We start from the raw sequence: 17,645 nt of genomic DNA, 5'->3' as shown, positions 1-17,645 counted from the left end.
AGGTAGAGTGAGTCTGCAGCTTGAACAGGACACTCTGAACAGGAAATACGTTCCTGCCAGGATATACACACACCACGGGCAATTTAGGTACATGCTTTTGAACTGAAACCATAGATTCCAATATCCGTTTTTTCTAACTGATGTTATTTTGTGAAACACACAACATTACAGGCAGAAGTATGCATGTCCCACTCCTAGCAGGAAATGGGTGTTTAATAAAAGACTGAACACAAAGAGAACAAGATTCCGAATAAAAGAACCTCCAAATGGCTTTATTCCTCATGCAAAATTACAGACACAGTTTCAGTGCAAATACATTTAAGGAAGTCGAATGATTTGTTGAATTGTATACATGCAAGCACGTACCACTTTAAAAGAGCACTCCGAATGAGAGAGATAAAAAAAGTAAGCAAATATGTGTTTAAAGCATTCTTAAATAGCCCTTTTCTGTTAAACAGACTTGTTCAGTGGGTCCCTAGTCTATTTTAATATAATGTTTGAGGTTTTATGGGGTTTTCATTGTCTTTTAAGGTGGTGCTTGTAACGGCTGAAACTGCAAATACATATACACTGCAAGGCAGTATTTTGGAGAACAGAAAACCACAATTATATGCCAACACATGAAATGTAATAATAACAAAGTGGTACAAGATTCATGACTCTCACCCCGAGCTTCCGACAAGCTTCACGCTGCCAAAGTACCGGAGATGGAAGTTCTGAAAGTCTGTTCGCTCTAACTTTCACATAAAAGACCCTTCATATAATGACAACCAATGACAGCAGGGGGGGGTGGGGCTGAATTCAAGGGCTATGACCAATGGGAATTAACCTGATTAGCATCTGTTTGGTGACAAGAGAGAAGGGGCATGGGGGAGGCACAGCTTGGTTCACTATATAAATCAGTGATTCCCAACCGGGGGTACGCGTACCCCTAGTGGTACGCGAGCACATTACAGGGGGTACGTGGAAAAAAATTTTATATTTAATTTCCCTGATGATGGGTAAATATTATCAGCCATTCCATTAGCTGTGCCCTGGTATAGAAAGAAAATCTATCTGGGATGTGTTGCTTAATGAATTAAATGTTCAAGTTATGGAGATTTAATAAAATGTTTTAAATTTGATAATCAGTTGTACGTTCTACTTTTATTGAATCATCAACACATTTGACAAAGGGGGTACTTGTGGTATGAGAAAATCTCTCAGGGGGTACACAATTCAAAAAAGGTTGGGAAACACTGATATAAATCACTATAAATGCTTTCATTTAACAGCCATTGTAATGGGATAGCATGAGTTGTTCTGAGGGGGATTATGGGATTTGTCATAAATGCGAGCTCATATCAAGGTAAATACACTTTGCTTTTCACCACTTCCACAAGAAGGCTCTGTCTGAGGTCCCTTATATAGTAATATATAAATAAAATAAGTTAAAACAAACCTCCCAAAAAACATGGCCTTAAAAACACTGCTGCGTAGTTCACACATAATATCTGCGTCACTCCACAGATTCCACATATCAGTATTAACTTATTCAATTCAATTCTAGTTAGCCTATAAGATTCTTTAAGGTCTGATATATACAGAAGTGGAAAGTTCAGGTCCAGAATGTAAAAATCCAGCCAAAGTTATGTTTCAACAAACCAGTTGAATATAAAGAGAACTGGTTGGTTGAAACAAAATCTAGGTCTGGATTTGTACTTTCTGGACCTGAACTTTCCACCTCTAGACGTATATTCGACAGTCCCAATCTGTATTTCACTCTGATACAACAACAAAGGTTTATGAAAAGCACATGAGTTGAGGAATAGGCGGCTTTTTAAGGCACTTGGAGAAAATAGTGAACCTAATCGACTAAAGCCATGTATAAGTCATTCCTTGCTCGCTGGATGTCTCCAGTTTCAGGTCAGTTTCACAAACATTACTTTTTTGGCAGAAATATCACTGCAGCCAGCAGTAAAGACTCCAGACATTGTGCCTGATCCACTCAATGTACGACATGCTGCTGTTCCAGATTACGAGGTCCTCAGTTTTGCCTGAACATGAATCGCTTATCCGAGTCCCCTAGTAGACCTTGGAAAGAGCTAATGGCCAGAATTTTCTTTCTTCTCCTTTAAAAACTTACTGGGGCTTATTAGCAATTCTCCACGTAAAGAATGTCCACTGGCAAATGAAAAAACCACAAACAAGCCTCACAAAAAGTTGGCAGTGGATGTTAAGTTACCCTTGAGCAACCAGCAGATTCGGTTTTAGAGCCCGGAGCTGTGCTCATTGGTCACAATTGGCATATCTCCCAGAATGCCTCAGCTCAGCAGGAGAGTATAAATTGTGGGCCTGCTCGTCATCGTCCGGGTCACTCGCCTCCTGGTCCTGGCCCCGCTCACTGCACCACGCACTTCTCCTTGCGGCTGTATTTCCTACGTCTCTGCTCCAGTCCCCTCTCCAGCCTCTCATCCTCCTCCAGGGCTCTACAGACGAGGCATGGAGATAGTGATCTGAGAGATCATGGGCACAGTCTCTGCTGAAACCACTTCTCAGGTGGTTTTCAGGCTATTTGTAAATACAATCAAAAAACAAAAAATGCTGAAAGTCTCGCACTTAGTTTGGTTACTTATGGTTAAGGTTAGGGCTGGGTAGGGGGGACACTCATCATGTAGGGTCCCCACAAAGATATAATTACAAACCTGTCTGTGTGTGTGTGTCTGTGAGTGTATATGTGTGTGTGTATATGTGTGTATGTGTATGTGTATGTGTGTGTGTGTGTATGTGTGGGCAGTGGTGTCTTAATGGTTAGGGAAGCGCACTTGTAATTGAAAAATTGCTGGTTCGAATCCCCAACCAGCAAGGTGCTACTGAGGTGCCCTGAGCAAGGTGCCGCCCCCAAGCACTGCTCCCTGGGCGCTGTGTTAGCTGCCCCCTGCTATGTCATATATGGGTTAAATGCAGAGGACACATTTCGGTGATGTGCACTGTGTGCTGTTGTGTGTCAACAATGATCACTGATCACTTAATTGTGATGAGAAAATTCACTGGTTACCATTCTGAAGTGCTGTAGAATTACATTTACATTTACATTTACAGGATTTGGCAGACGCCCTTAGCCAGAGCGACTTACATAAGTGCTTCGAGACTCTGCAATGAATTTCCGATGCTAGCTCAATAAGGACCCAAGCTATGAATACTATCTCTGAGAACTCCATTGAGTAGTGCAGAATTTTTTTATTTTTTTTATTTTTTTTATTTTTTTTTTAAAAACACACCAGAATAAGAGTCGAGAAAGAATATAGAAGTTCTACGTCAAGTATTTCTGAAAAAGAAATGTTTTGAGTCGTCGCTTGAAGACAGTCAAGAATTGATTTTATTATTTTGTTTCTGACCTCCCCAGCAGCTAAGCAGCCAGTGGGAATAATCCCGTGTCTCCTGATTGGCCACTCCGGGACTGAGTCTCCTGATTGGTCACTCTGGGCCTGAGTCTCCCGATTGGCCGCTTCAGGCCTGCTTACAGTTAATACCCAGATGGAACAGATGCTCTGATATGGGAGACTGCAGCTGTAACCCCGGCAGCTCACCCCCGCTCCTTGGCGTCCATATCGCGCACCAGCTCATCTCGCTGGTTGACCAGCGACACCAGCTCCTGCAGCAGCAGCTGCTCCCTGTGCTGCTGGGCCTGAGTCTTCTGCCACTCTGAAGGACAACGGGGGGGGGCACAGCCGTTAGCCATTTTGTAAACTTGTACTCCCTTCGAGATGTATCTTATGTACCTTCAGCTACAAGCTACATCGCCATGTCGGAGAACAGAAGAATTTTTTTATATTGTGTTAATCTGCCTGTGTTCTAACGTTAAATTGTGCTTTCTGAGTGAATACACACCCGGAAAATAGCTTTAAGCATTTTCTTTGACTGTGTAAGATTTTTGCACAGTAGTATATATAAGTTAGACCAGTGACATTACACACCAGGACCGCTTACCTTCAATGGCCATCATAGCTCTCAGCTCCCGGGTTAACAGGTCGAAACGTCTCTCCAGATCCTGCTCCTCCTGGCTGTCCGGACAAGGTGAGAACCGACACAGTCACTCACGGCCCGAGAGCCATGCGCCGACTCCAACTCAGCGGGCGCGGGGAGCCAAGATGGCCGACGGGCAACAAACGGAATCACACCAGGGTACAAATGACAGCAGAGAGGGAACTCGAAGACGGAGGGGGAAGGGATGGAGGGGAGCAAATAGGAATGAGAGGAACGGCGAAAACACTGTGAACTGGAGAGACTAAAACCTAGCCAGTGTTACAACACGTTTCAAAATGGCTTAAGTCTGTTATGTCAATTAGCTTATCTCCCTGCAGCGTGGCACATACTCCGACGTGTGAGAGTTTGAAACTATGTGCTAAATGCCCAGCCTTCCTTCAACCTTCCCTCCCACACTCTGGGTTCCTGCTCCTTGGCTGATCGTGCTCCCCTCCCCATGGCACATTACAGGCGTATAATTCATGACATCCATAAATCCGTGCTGATTTCATTGAGGCCTGACGAGGAGGGATAATTCGACCATCGACAGCTTTAGCATTTCCATATTAGCCCCGCGGAGTGACAGCACTCTGCTGCTGGCCCTGTCAGATACAGACACGCCTGCCGCTCTGCAGCCTATGGGGACGTGACGTAAGGGTCTCACAGGAGCTGCAGGTGGTCCTGTCTCCTGATGAGGGCGTTCTTCTTGTTCACCAGCGTGAACCACTCCTGGATCAGTTTCTCCTCCTCGTCCCTGTCGCTGCCTGAGAAAGCAGAACTTCAGCCCCAAACGTCAGAGCTCCCCGCCCTCTCCTTCATCATTTTCCTCCCTCCGCCCTTCCTCCCCGCCGCGGTCCTCCTCATCCTCACCCGTCTCCATCAGCCGCCTGAGCCTCTTCTCCACCACGGCAGCCCTGCTGTCGATGTGCTTCTGCTCGCTCTCCAGAGCCTGGATCTCGCTCAGGACATACTGGCTGGTGTCCTGCAGACGCTGGGCACACAGGCGCACAGACAGACCGGTCGGGAGATGGGAGAACATGGGGGCACGGGGCAGGGGGGGCAGACGCAGCAACGGACAGGAAGAAAGGCCGAAAGGTCAAAGGGCGAGGCAGGGTAGAGAGCAGAGCTGCACAGAGATGTTATACTGTGTGCTTCTGAGAGGGAAACCGGTGATGAGGTCTGAGAGGGAAACCAGTGATGAGGTAGAGATGAGGGATAAAAAATATATAACTGCAGACTCTGTTTTGTACGAGGAGTGATCAGACTGAGATACTGACCAGATTGTCCTCCTCGCCGGGGGTCTGCTCCTCGCTGGGGTTCTGCTCCTTGCTGGGGTGGTGCTCCTCCTCAGGCCCGTGTTCCTCATGCTCCTGCTCCATGGGAACTCTCGGTACCTCTGTGCGTAACACATAATAAGCCGCATGACAGGAGTGTCCTCCTTAACGCCAGCTGCTCTGTCCTAAAACTGGACCAGCGAGCCTTTGAAGTTTAACCTGCATTTAATGTAACACAGCAAACAGTCAGACGTGAGACAGGGAGCGTGAGGTAAACTGACTGATGTCAGACTGGTAAATGTCTGTGTGCAGCATCAGGAACAGGTTCCACCCCCCACACTTACGGCCCCATAATTTATTAGCAATTACAAGATGGATGGATATCATGTTTAATTTCTTAGTTTTTTCCCCATTTTTTTCTCATATTCTTTTCCTACAGCTTTCAAAAAGAGGTCAGGTCAGGTTGGGGAGCCTGTGCTCACACAGCGCGCTGCCACACCCACCGCAACACACCTCCCCCCCAGGCCAACATGTGGTCCAGTCCCACCCTCCCGTCTATCTGCCACAACCAAGCGTTACGTGGGCGTCCCCTCGGCCTGGTCCAGCCGCTCGGGTCCTCAGCAATGGGGGTCCTGCGAGCCGGATCACCCTCAGGGAAACACGCAACATGGCCATAGTGCCGTAACTGATGCTCCCTCACAATGCAGGTAATTCGGGACTCACATTCACAACCGTACAGTCGACACAACCGTTAGTCCCGTCTCTTAAAAAAAACCAATGACATCATTTTTTCCCTGTTTTCTTATTTTTGTCTCGTGCTCTTTATCCACAGCTTTTCTATAACGAAAATAAATATCAGCCAAAACTGACCAGGCCCTCGCATCAGCTTCCAGGACCCATCGCAGTACAACCTGACATCTGTGTGCTTCACTATGACGTTTGCCACCTCCAGGGGGCGTGAGAAGCCTTTAAATGCACGCCGCAGTGGCGGGTAAGATCAATGCAAGGTCGGCATGCTTCATCACGTTCCTCTCAACATGTCAGACCTTCTATTAGACCATTCTCTTTGGTCTCTCCTGTGTCATTATAAGCTCAGTACTGATCCTATAAAAATTCCCGCCATTCCTCATCATTTTATATATATGTCAATCCACCTTCTGACCACTGAGGCATACTGGCATTCTCATATTATATATATATATATCTCATTTATATTTCATTTATATCTCATTTATTTCGGTTACTACGTCCTAAAGGACATTACAGCCGACCTAAAAGTGACTGTCAATACAGCCGATTGTCTATCCCTGGGGCACAGTAGAGGAATGGACACCCTGGGAGACTCGGGGAGCCCAGTACTTTAAAGCGGCCCTGGGATGCATAAAATTATGCATAAAATTTGGTGGGAGGGGCCAGAATTTCTAGCCTCACCTCCGCTCCTACCTGATTGGCTGGTCTCTGCAGCCGCCTCGGAGCCGTTCTTCACCTCAGCAACCACCTGCTCCTGTGAGGCCTGTCGGCATGAGAAGCATCAACACTGAACACATGTCCGGTCTAAAGAGCTACCTGCTAACCGGCTAACCGGACAGTAACCGCAGTAAGGGGGACACTTAACGGCAGCCATGTCATTAGCTCATAGGCAGTTATATGTAAATAATGACGATAACACAGAAGATGAATAGATAAACTTTATTTATCTCTGAAAAAACATGAGCAGATTTACAGTTCACAAAACTAAATTTAGCAAAAGCTAACTGGTCCGTTAATGATTTTCAAAGTCAGCGGAAAAGCTAATCGTCTAATAAAATTAACAGTTATCGGATTAGCAAAACCCTGCCCACCACTGATAACTAATGAAGATGACACTGAAGATGAATGAATGAAGGAGGAATAGCGTAGCTGATAAAGAGCGTCTTACCCGTCTGGTGCCGTGCGGGGCGCTCTGCTGCTCCGCTGAGTCGGCCTCCTCCGTGGATTCGCTCTTTAGCCGCAAGCGGTGCTTCTTCACCAGGTCAGCGTCCCTCACATGGCTAAAACTGGACCTGGAGGTGGCGTGGGATCGCGGTGGGGGCTGGGGGGTCTGCGTCGGCTTCTCCTCCGGCCTGCTCGCAGCCCCGCCCCCGCTCTCGTCCGGCCGCGACACACGCCTGGCGCGTGGGGGCGCCACCAGGTTTCCGTTGGGCTTCCCCTCACCCTCGCGCTCCTTCTCTGCAGCCTTCCCATTGGTCTCCAGCGAGACCCCGCCCGCCTGCAGCTTCTGCACACAGTACCGGGCAGCGGTATCCAGGTCCGTGCTTCCTTTGGGATCCCCGACGGCGTAGCTGGTCTGGCTGCTGTTCTTCTCGATCTGTAACACGCTGAGCTCCTGGCCGGTGAAATGGGCACGGATCTGGCACAGGTACGTCATGACAATGAGGCGGTCAGGCACCGTCAGCAGAACCATGTCTGACGGCTCCAGGAGACGGGAGATGCCGAGGTTGGCAAAGCCATCGAAGGCCTGCAAAATCGGGACAGGAAGTGGCTAGAATTTAGGACAAAGTACGGTGAATAATTTTGAATTTGTAACTTAGGTTTTTGGATTTTCCAATGACAAAGGTATTAATACCAAGGATGGAATTCATAATAATAATAATAATAATAATAATAATAATAATAATACTAATAAGGCAGGGCTGGCCCCCCATCCTGGGTTGTTCCCTGCCTCGTGCCCATTGCTTCCGGGATAGGCTCCGGACCCCCCGCGACCCAATAGGATAAGCGGTTTGGAAAATGGATGGATGGATGGATAATAAGGCAGGGAATAACTCAGGATGGAGCACCAACCCATCACAAGGCAGTGATTACAACAACAGCAACAACAACAACAATGATAAAATCAGGGCGTTCTCACCTTCTTGTTGTTGAATTTGATATCATATGGATCCAGCTGCTCATAGTCCCTGTGAAGCAACAGCAGCTGTTTTTATTCACCGCTTGTCTTATACAGAGGTGGAGACTTCAGGTCCAGAGAGGACAAATCCAGACCAAGGTTTTGTTTCAACCAACCAGTTGAGCACTCTGTGACTGGTACTCGTTATACTACACTGGTTGGTTGAAACAAAATCTTGGTCTGGATTTGTACTCTCTGGACCTGAAATGGCCACCTCTGCTCTTATGCCACAGAGGATCTCGGTCCTGCAGCCACATGCAGATACTATGTAGACATGCTTGCAGGTGAATCACACTTTCCATAACACTCAGATCAATCGGCTGCTAGGCAGCTTTTATGACAACAAATATACAAAGACAGCAAATCTTGTTTGTGCTTTTAAGGGTCACAGCAGCCGGGTTCCTGAGTCACGTTTGGGTACATACACCTTGTCCGGGTGGAAGTGGTGCAGGATGGCGCAGAAGGCCAGGCCGTTTCGCCAGGAGGTGCTGAAGTTGGTGACCTTCACCCCCTTGTACTGCTTGGTGATCTCCTGGCACCACTCCAGCAGCGACTGGCTGGAGTTCACCAGAGCAGGACTGGCCGGCAGGCTGGACATCTGACAAGTCTGCCCAGTGGAGAAGATGACTGATTAGCATGCGCTACGCTACATCCAGCCCCGTCCATCGTGACGCATTGAAATGTAGTATGTAGTAGTAAAGGCACCATATACCTCTGACACCGGCGTGGGTGCCACTTTGGGGACATCGGGGGGCGGTGAGGTTTTCCGTTTTCGATGGGGTGCCACCACGTTGGGTGTTGAGGGGGACCCCTGCTGTCTGGCTGTGGACTGGCTGCTAGGCTCGGGGCAGGCAGAGACGGGGCCCGGGGCGGCTGCCACAGGATGGGGGCAGGCAGAGACGGGGCCCGGGGCGGCTGCCACAGGATGGGGGCTATCAGGCTCCGTCACGGGTTGCTTCCTCGCCTGCTCCGCCTCGAAACTGCAGGAGACAGAGACGCAGACGTGAGAAATGCAGAAGGCTGCTGCAGATTGCGAAAGCCTGCAGTTACGACTCCCTCAGCACTATAAAAATAGCCCCAGTTGATCAGCCATTGTAGTTTGGAACCATTTAGCACATGAACTGCCAACTCAGTTACGAGCACTGGAAGGCAGAGCACTGTAGCTAAGCGTAGACTGCAGTGTGCCAAACAGCGGGCCGACAGACACAATCCTGTGAGACTGACAACAAGTTACCTCCCTGACAACAACACAGCTTCCTCATGACAAATGCATGAAAAGCTACGATTTTAACAAGTGAAACATTTTAACAGCTCACACGTACTGATTTTTTTTTTTTTTAAACGCAAAGCTTTCAAACTGAGAAAGTGTGTTTAATGCTGGAATTATAACATTGATGCTAATTTCACGTTAAGTTCATGCTAAGTTGACTTTCTCACGTCTCCAAATGACAAGCTAGAATAATCACCAAAAATCCTCATACTGCAAAAAATACTTGTTGTTTATTACACAAAGAACAAAAATATGATTTTGCATGTCCTGTATAAAAATGGTGCAAAAAGGTAAAGAGAGCGACTATCATCTAAGACATTACAGGAGAAGAGTACATATGTTTAAGCTATGAGAATATCAAAACTTATATCAGGCCAACTCAAGCTTAACTCAAGCCAATTTGTGACATGGGTAAGACAGATCTGTCATCCTTAACTTACCCATCATTAGGGGCAGTAAATGCTGTATCTACAGTAAACAGAACCAGTTCCTCTGGTCCCGCCCCTGGAGTCACTTCCTCTTTCACTGCTATGACTCCCGTTTCTATTTCGGACTCCCTGTTCCTCTCGCTGGTCCCCCAGTCCATCCCAGCCAAAAATGACCCCTCATTCTGGGTTGGAGGAGGGGCTGTAAGAGCAGGCTGGTCGTCGCTCCCCTCGGACACATTGCTACTGGATACAAGGAAAACATCGGAATCTACCGATGGGAAATTCCCATTTGCTCCAATATCCAGTCTATTTGCTCCAGTGAGGGTGGCTTCCTTAATAACATCTGAGGGGACTAAGGGGACGGAACCGTCACTTTGGGATTGTGGGAACCACGTGGAGGAGAGCAGATCCTGTGTGGACTTCAGGTCCCTCTCATTGTTTCTCTTGTCCTCCACAGTTTCACTCAGTGTCATATCATCCAGGCCTCTGTCACCAGCGCTGAACTTGGCCTGTGCATCTGTCAAACTGTCATTCATGTCTGGTACAGGAACTGAGTCCTGTTTAGTGCAACCTGTGTCAACATCCCGTGGGCTGCCCCGGAGAGAGGGCATTCTCTGATGCGCTTTCAGGTCTTTGGATGTAGCATCTGGAGTCCCCTTCTCACTGGCAGAGACCGGAAGCAGCTGGACCTCAGCGTCAGAGGGAGAGGGAGCGTGAGGAGGCGCTAAACTGTCAGGATTGACACGCAAAAGTTTTCTCACGCGAGGAGCAGCCACCGGCACGTCTGGCGGCTCTTCTTCCAGGTCCGTCTGCAGAATCCTGGCCAGAAGCAGACTTTCCTCTTTGGAGAGCTTGCTGTCGCTGCTTGGGCACTGGTGAGCAGTGTGGAGGATGGCCTCGCTCAGCTGGGTCTGAGACTGAGGGGCGGGAAGAGGCCATGGAACCACGGAGCTTTTCACGGACACGTCTGACTCTGACGCAGTCTCCGCTGATGTGTCTTGTTTCTCCATATCTAGGGTCTCCTGGGGGGTCACGTGCATGTTCTCTGGCTGACCTGAAGTCAATGTGGGGGTAGGCAGTTCCAGATCATCTCCTACAATAAATCTCTGTGATGCTGGAATGTGCAGAGGTGGTATCAATTCACTGGCTGCTGTGGGAGTCAGAGTGGACCTGTTCTGATGTCCTGACTCTTGGGAAACTAGGTGTGGAGAGTTTTTTTCCTTAGTGCGTCGTGGTGGAGCCAATTTAGCAGGAGTAGATTCTGGATCAGGCCTGGTTGAGCCCACTTCCTGAAGGGGGGGAAGGTTGTTTTTCTTTTTGCTACGGCGAGGCGGGGTCACTTTGGGGAATGGGTTGACCTTCTGGTGGGTATTGTCAAGACTAACTTCCTGAGGGACCGGTTCCTGTCCTTCATGTAGCCCCCCTGACGTGGGCAGCGTAGCAGACATTGTCTCCGAGCTACGGAACAGGGACACTTAGTTTAGAATTTGCGAATCATGCCACAGGTTCTCACTCCATTCACATATGCACACTGCTGACTGGATGATCTGGTACGATGACCGTGCTACAACAGCACGGCCCTAAATGCACATTAGCTACAGAAAAACACCACAAACAAACAAACAAATCAGCAGGCCTGCTCAAAGTTATCCAAAATCCTTTAAGCTTGCGCCAATTCGACATGTCACAGATGGGTACCAAGAAGCCCAAGTGATTCCTAAGATACAGCAGCGGTCTATCAATGCCAGAAGACACAGTCACCTCGACACAGCAGCAACCTGCACTGATACAAACATCCTTGGGAAAAATAAGAATAAACTCGCACAGAAAAAGCCACGTCTAATGCAAGACGATACACTCCACAGCCAACTCAAGGAACTCAAGTCTCCCAGGCGGTGCAGGCAAGTAGTGCAGAGGGCAGGCCTCCCTCAAACACTTACCCCCCGTCCATGTACAGCGATGCCAACCACACAGTGCCCATGTCTTCCTGCCCTGCCTCAAACTCCATCTCCTCTAGTGCAGCCTTCAGTGCAAAAACCTCCTGAGACGGAACACGCTTTTCCTCACTTGAGTCAATAATGAGAGAAGCATCTTTGCGTTCCACCTCCTGATGCTCTCCCATAGCATCTTCCAGGCCTGCTTCTCTCAGCACTGGACGCTTTCTCCCACGGCTCGAGCCTTCCGAGTCTGCATGTCCTTCCTTTTCATGCCTCGTTGGTAATGAGAAAGGCATCGTGTCTGTCTCTGCCACCCGCCCAGCCGTTTTCTCGCTCACTGCCTCAGCGGCTTGGACTGGCTCCTCTGTCTTCTCATTGGTGCTCTCCTCCAAGGCAGCCAATCGCAGGCATTCCACCAGGCTCATTCTCTGTTGCTCACTGACTTCGGGGAGATGTGCTCCATGGCTAGAGATTGAGTGAGGAGATAATTCACCGGTCAGTGGGGTTCCTCCGGTTGTCCGTGGTTCCCAGCTTAAGCTTTGTAACTCCTCTGCGGGATCGCAGACAGCCGCGTGTTGAGGCGAGGGGGGCGACAGACTGAAACCGGGGTCTTTTGGGTCTGTATCCTTGGGAATTTCTGCTCGGTTGGTGACCGTTCCTGCATCGGTTGGCTGCCACATAGCTGCCACTGTCTCATAACTGAGAGATGGGGACAGTCAGGAGCTGCAATCTTTCTTTTTTAATTACAGCAAGCAAAAAAATTAAATATTGGATTCCTTTGTGGTCACACTGGTTGAAATGCAATACTCCAGCAACAGCTCAATGCACCTATGGTATCAAACAAGGCTTGTGTGTTTGTTGAACCATATTGCATTTTAGCTTACAAATTCCCCGGGGATCCTCATGTCTATCACAGCGAGGGTTCAAGCACATGGAATTTGTTGCAACATGCAGGAGTAATAAATAAATACTCTAGCTATGACATGCTAAAGCTCCCCTCATTCCTGGTGCTGATGCAGCAAATGAAATATGTGATGCTGTAACTCTACTCGATGGTGTGGTGATGTGGGGCCGAGCTAAGCTGAGGAGGGGTTTGTTTTTCCTGCATACTTACCCTCTGTGCAAAACACCCACTATAGTCTTCACCAGCCCCACAGGTGCATCTTGCTCCTCCACCGGCTCCCCTCTTGTGCCGGCATCTGAGTCACGCACATCGATCCTTCCATCCGGGGAAGGAAGCCGACCTTCGGCTTGGGCTACGTCAGCAGCGGTGGTAGATGTCCGCTCATCTGTGCCGTCTTGCTTTATGCCGTAATCTCCCTCCTCGAGGTCCGTGGTAACCTCTGCCCATGACGACCTTCTTCCCGTGTTGGAATGAGCGTCTTGGGCCAGATCCCTCACTGCAGGGCTACTGATGAGCTCCAGTGGAGCTGGAAGCTCTGCAGCACATGCCGCTAAGCTACGCCGACTGATGCCTGTATCCTTGGCTCCTCCATCCTGGGCAGAAGCTGTGAGAGGAGCCTCCCCTGGCCCCTTTGCCGCCTGGGTGTCACTCAGGGGAGGCTGTGCTGTGAATGGACTGCTGGACACAGTGACAGGAGCAGAGAGTGAATGTTTAGCCTCAGTGATGACTCAGCGCTATGGGAAGGTTGCGCAAAAGAGGACAACACTGCATGCCACTGCAGCACTGCATGCAGGGATCCCAGCAGGGACTGTTTTCAGTAAATCACAAAACACTGGGACCAGGGTCAATAAGGGAACGTCGATTAGCATGTGGAAGCTGGATCGACCGTAATGTATGTCTTTGCTCCTAAACTTATTTTCATTGGTGAGAAGAAAGTTTGCTGTGTTCAGGGAACAGCTTATAAAAGCTGAAATAACAAACAATGAGGAAACGAAAATGAGATAATCAGCAGTGACCAGATAATTCACAGAGGCAGCAGGAAAACTACTGAGGAAGTCACACGGCCAAACGAGTCAGGGACAGGCATGCGTTTTCAAGAATCACTCCAAGCCACGTTGGGAGCAGCCTGCACAATCCAACTTACCCCCCGTCCCTCGACTCTGCTGTATCTACGGTTCCCTCCTCCTTCTCCACGGCTTTCTCCTCAAGAGCAGCCCACAGCGGTCTCTCGGCATCAGGGGAAGACGGACGGTCCATGGCAGACGCTTCCTGTCCCTCATTATTAAGCTCCATGTCCACGAATGCGCTTGTTTCGAGCGGACTATGCTGGTCTGACTGGGACAAGGACTCCACCAGGGAGCTGTAGGCTGTATCAGTCATGGAAGCGGATGGAAACTCTGTAAGGATGTCTGGGTTTCCAGTAGTTATATCTTTGTTGGCTTCTTCCCCTGTCGGAGTCTGCAGAACTGATTCAGCTGCCTTGTCTCTGGCAAAGACCTCAGGTGACTGAAGCTCGTGCTGAGATGGAGGGGATGGACTACAGGCGCCATCTCCCCTGGAGATGACCTCACTATTCACCACACTTTCAAACGGTGTCCCTGGCTCCACCGGCTTAAATACAGTGGTAACTTTTTCAAGGCTAAAGGACAAGGATATTTATATCAGTGTTTGGGAACGGAATGCCAAAGCCACTAAGAAGAATTTACTGCAGATACTACGACTTGCTTTCAAACAAAAATATCAATCTGACCCACATTCACTCGACACTTTATGTGTGAGTTTTCTGTGTCAAGCATAAATGCTTCAGTGCTATTATGTAGCAGCGGTGGGGCAGACTTCTGTAAGCATGAAGTCGATGTTCAGGCACAGCTGAGAGCACTAAACACTCGTGCAGAAGTGAGCAAATCAGTTAAATGACACATTTACTGAACTATCCAAATCAGACTTAGAATCTTCATCAGCTTCCTAAAAGCTTCATCTTCATTCACAGATGAGAGACCTCAAAACAGAGATACTGTACATGCATACAACATATACATATATCTGCCGAACCAAAAATACATATATATGACATGTAAATATATCTGCCAACTGGCTACTGAGAATAACACTAGATCACATGGCAAACCTTAACTTCATTGTATCTGCATAAAAATATCCACTTGCCCTTTACCCTACAGTAGCTGTGTACAGTTGTTACGTTGGCTTCTAACTGCAAGGCGACTTTACTTAGATGAGCAGAGATAGTCCTGCATCACACACATGACTGGTCACAGATAAGCCACACAGACTGATATCCCGAAAAACCACCAAGCGCATCTACCAGCCGCATTCCAGAGCCTGTGAAAGACATGCGAGGGCAGCAGAAAGGCGTGACTGCTGACGTCCAGGAGGGAGGTCGCCACTTACCCCCTCCGAAGGGAACCTGCTGCAGGTTCCTCCGCACTCACATCTCCAGGAATGCTCTGCTCACTCTCTACTTCCAAAGCAGAGACCTGCTCTGATCCTTGCGTGCTAGCCTTCTCCTCCAGGGCGGCCCATATGGGACACTCTGCCTGAACTAGGGCTTCCTTCGACAGCTGTGTGTCCAACCACGCCTCGTCGTCGGCGCCCTGGTTCACAGCTGTTTCCAACTTGGCCAGCACAGATAGTTCCCCTCGGGCCTGGGGAGAGCTCAGCACTGTGTCGTTTTCAGAAATATGAGGCTGAGAGAAAGAGGGCAGCTTGGCCTCTAGGCTCCTCGGGGTAGCATGTATGTCTGAGTCCATTACCTCTTTGACTGGCAGAGTGGACTCCAGGATGGAAGTCACACACTCTGGTCTGATCAGAGGAGACAGAGGAGAAACAGCATGATATTTAGTTAGTCTGGAAAACATATAGTACATCTGGAATACAGACACTCCTCTACTTACGAACTTTCATCTTACAAGCTTTTAGACATACGAACGAAGAGGACTATAAGTCCAAATTGTGATCTTTGGGCTCCCGTTTCTTGTTCGCAACATCAAATTTTTGTTCTGTGCACCAATTCCGCCGTAGCATGAAACCTGGCCGCTACTCCCGCCGCGCAGCAGCGTAGCGTGCGTACTCCCAGCGTCCTAGTTCTTTGCACTTGTGTATACCCTTAAAATGATGTTGAATAATGACTTACGAACATTTCAAGTTACGAACGGCCATTCAGAACGTAACTTGTTAGTAAGTAGAGGAGCATCTGTATATATATATATACATATGTATGTAGAAACACTATCATTTTCCTAACTGTAGCGATGTTAGGTGAACAAGAAGAGCTGTTACTCTCAGGTTCATCCTCTCAACTCAACTCAGCTCAGCAGAATATGAGGTACGGGTGAAATTTACTGAACCAGCTAATACTGCTGCTCTGCAGCTCTTCAGTAAACGATCATTTCAAAGGTGTCATGCATGGGAAAGGTGGCCCAATAATAATGAGATCAGACAAGGAAAGTAGTCGAGGAGAGACTGGAGGAAGATATATACCCTGGCTGAGATGTTCCTGTTTTTAAACCAAGTTATACCACAGAAGATTGTTTTGCACAGTTCCGGATAATAACTAGCAGATAAATTCATGTTTACAATTACCATTATATTAACAGCGTCGTCATGTGGCTCTTGCTGGTTACTGACTGCTGTGAAGACTATCATCACACATCACCTGTTGTACATGTTCATGATAATGCTAAAAATAGCATATGTTAGCAGCACTATGAAAACCGTTTTCATCCTTTCTGAACAATCTGTCCTTAGAGACTCCATGCATTCCTAAAACGAAGTCTGCCTCTTTATATTTCTTAGTAGTAGTATATAACCAATCATAATACTGGGACAGTGTAGCAGCAGAACAACCAATCATAGCACTGGAACAGAGTAGCGGCAGAACAACCAATCATAACACTGTAACAGACCAGCAGCAGAACAACCAATCATAACACTGTAACAGACCAGCAGCAGAACAACCAATCCTAACACTGTAACAGACCAGCAGCAGAACAACCAATCATAACACTGGAACAGAGCAGCAGCAGAACAATCAATCATAACACTGAAATACATAAGCAGCAGAACAACCAATCATAACACGAGACAGAGTAGCTGCAGAACAACCAATTATAACCAAAAAAGAGAGTAGCAGCCGTACTGTGCAGCCAGTTCTAACACTGAGCCCCAGGGACCTCTGATGTGAACATTTCCATCAGTGAAGGACTTCTTCCTAAATAGGATATTTTGCTGAAGCAAAGGGCTGGGCTTGAATAACTGGTGGACTCAGGGAAGGATGAAGGCAACAGAGTCACTGTGTTCCCAGAGAAGACCATAAGATAGTACGGACAGACAGATCTGAGGGGTGTGTGGCATCTTACACAAGTCTCGCTTTCTCAAATATTTAGAAACATCCTGAAAGGAGATGTGGCCTTCTTCTGCTACGTACTTCTACTGGATTTCCAAAAGAAATGTCAAAATAAAGTTAGGCCATCTAGTTAGAATGAGTGAGTCCTCTGCGTACTTCTCTTTGCTGTAACCCTGCTTACAAGCCGCTCAGTAGGACAGGAGGACAGCCATTTCTGCATTAATTTCACCTGTCAAGCTTAATGTAATTCTTTCAGCGTTTCCTGGGTACTTGGCCAAGCCTCTTAGCTCTTCGCCTGCTCTGATGTCATTTACAAAGGAAATATGCAAACACCAGACCTCAGACTTTCCGATTTGTTGTGCAGCATCACAAGAACATTTTCAATGGCTCCACAGCCAATGAAGAGATATGGTGAGGTCAAAGGTCAAAGGTCGAAGTGTCAAATGTCAAGGCGTCTACATACCACAAACAGACTCAGGAAATGGACCAGTTCAGGAGATCACAACACAAATCATAACTTATACTCACAGAGTTA

The 17,645-nt window shown here is 48.0% G+C and overlaps 1 protein-coding gene across 13 annotated transcripts in view; it reads right to left on the bottom strand.

Moving 5' to 3' along the window:
* Positions 1-244: 244 nt before the first annotated feature.
* The window catches only part of ehbp1l1b (EH domain binding protein 1-like 1b), a 36,019-nt gene continuing 18,618 nt past the window's right edge, over positions 245-17,645 (bottom strand). For 6 of the 13 annotated variants that reach the window (XM_048994708.1, XM_048994716.1, XM_048994713.1 and 3 more), the window contains 17 exons: positions 15,157-15,567; positions 13,892-14,386; positions 12,958-13,425; positions 11,847-12,542; positions 9,919-11,364; positions 8,921-9,188; positions 8,634-8,815; positions 8,170-8,218; positions 7,198-7,776; positions 6,723-6,792; positions 5,283-5,401; positions 4,876-4,996; positions 4,670-4,769; positions 3,970-4,043; positions 3,570-3,684; positions 1,240-2,468; positions 245-890 (listed from right to left, as the gene is read on the bottom strand). In XM_048994708.1, coding sequence (XP_048850665.1) covers positions 2,381-2,468; positions 3,570-3,684; positions 3,970-4,043; positions 4,670-4,769; positions 4,876-4,996; positions 5,283-5,401; positions 6,723-6,792; positions 7,198-7,776; positions 8,170-8,218; positions 8,634-8,815; positions 8,921-9,188; positions 9,919-11,364; positions 11,847-12,542; positions 12,958-13,425; positions 13,892-14,386; positions 15,157-15,567 — 5,281 coding nt within the window. In that variant the 3' untranslated portion in view covers positions 245-890; positions 1,240-2,380. Of the gene's footprint in view, positions 2,469-3,569; positions 3,685-3,969; positions 4,044-4,669; positions 4,770-4,875; positions 4,997-5,282; positions 5,402-6,722; positions 6,793-7,197; positions 7,777-8,169; positions 8,219-8,633; positions 8,816-8,920; positions 9,189-9,918; positions 11,365-11,846; positions 12,543-12,957; positions 13,426-13,891; positions 14,387-15,156; positions 15,568-17,645 lie in introns of all 13 variants that reach the window. The other 7 variants (XM_048994710.1, XM_048994711.1, XM_048994714.1 and 4 more) reach the window with 7 other exon arrangements.

The sequence above is a fragment of the Brienomyrus brachyistius genome, chromosome 24 (genome assembly GCF_023856365.1).
Source record: "Brienomyrus brachyistius isolate T26 chromosome 24, BBRACH_0.4, whole genome shotgun sequence".
NCBI lineage: Eukaryota > Metazoa > Chordata > Actinopteri > Osteoglossiformes > Mormyridae > Brienomyrus > Brienomyrus brachyistius.
The sequence above is the reverse complement of the archived record's forward strand: the minus strand, read 5'-3'. Positions and strand labels throughout refer to the sequence as shown.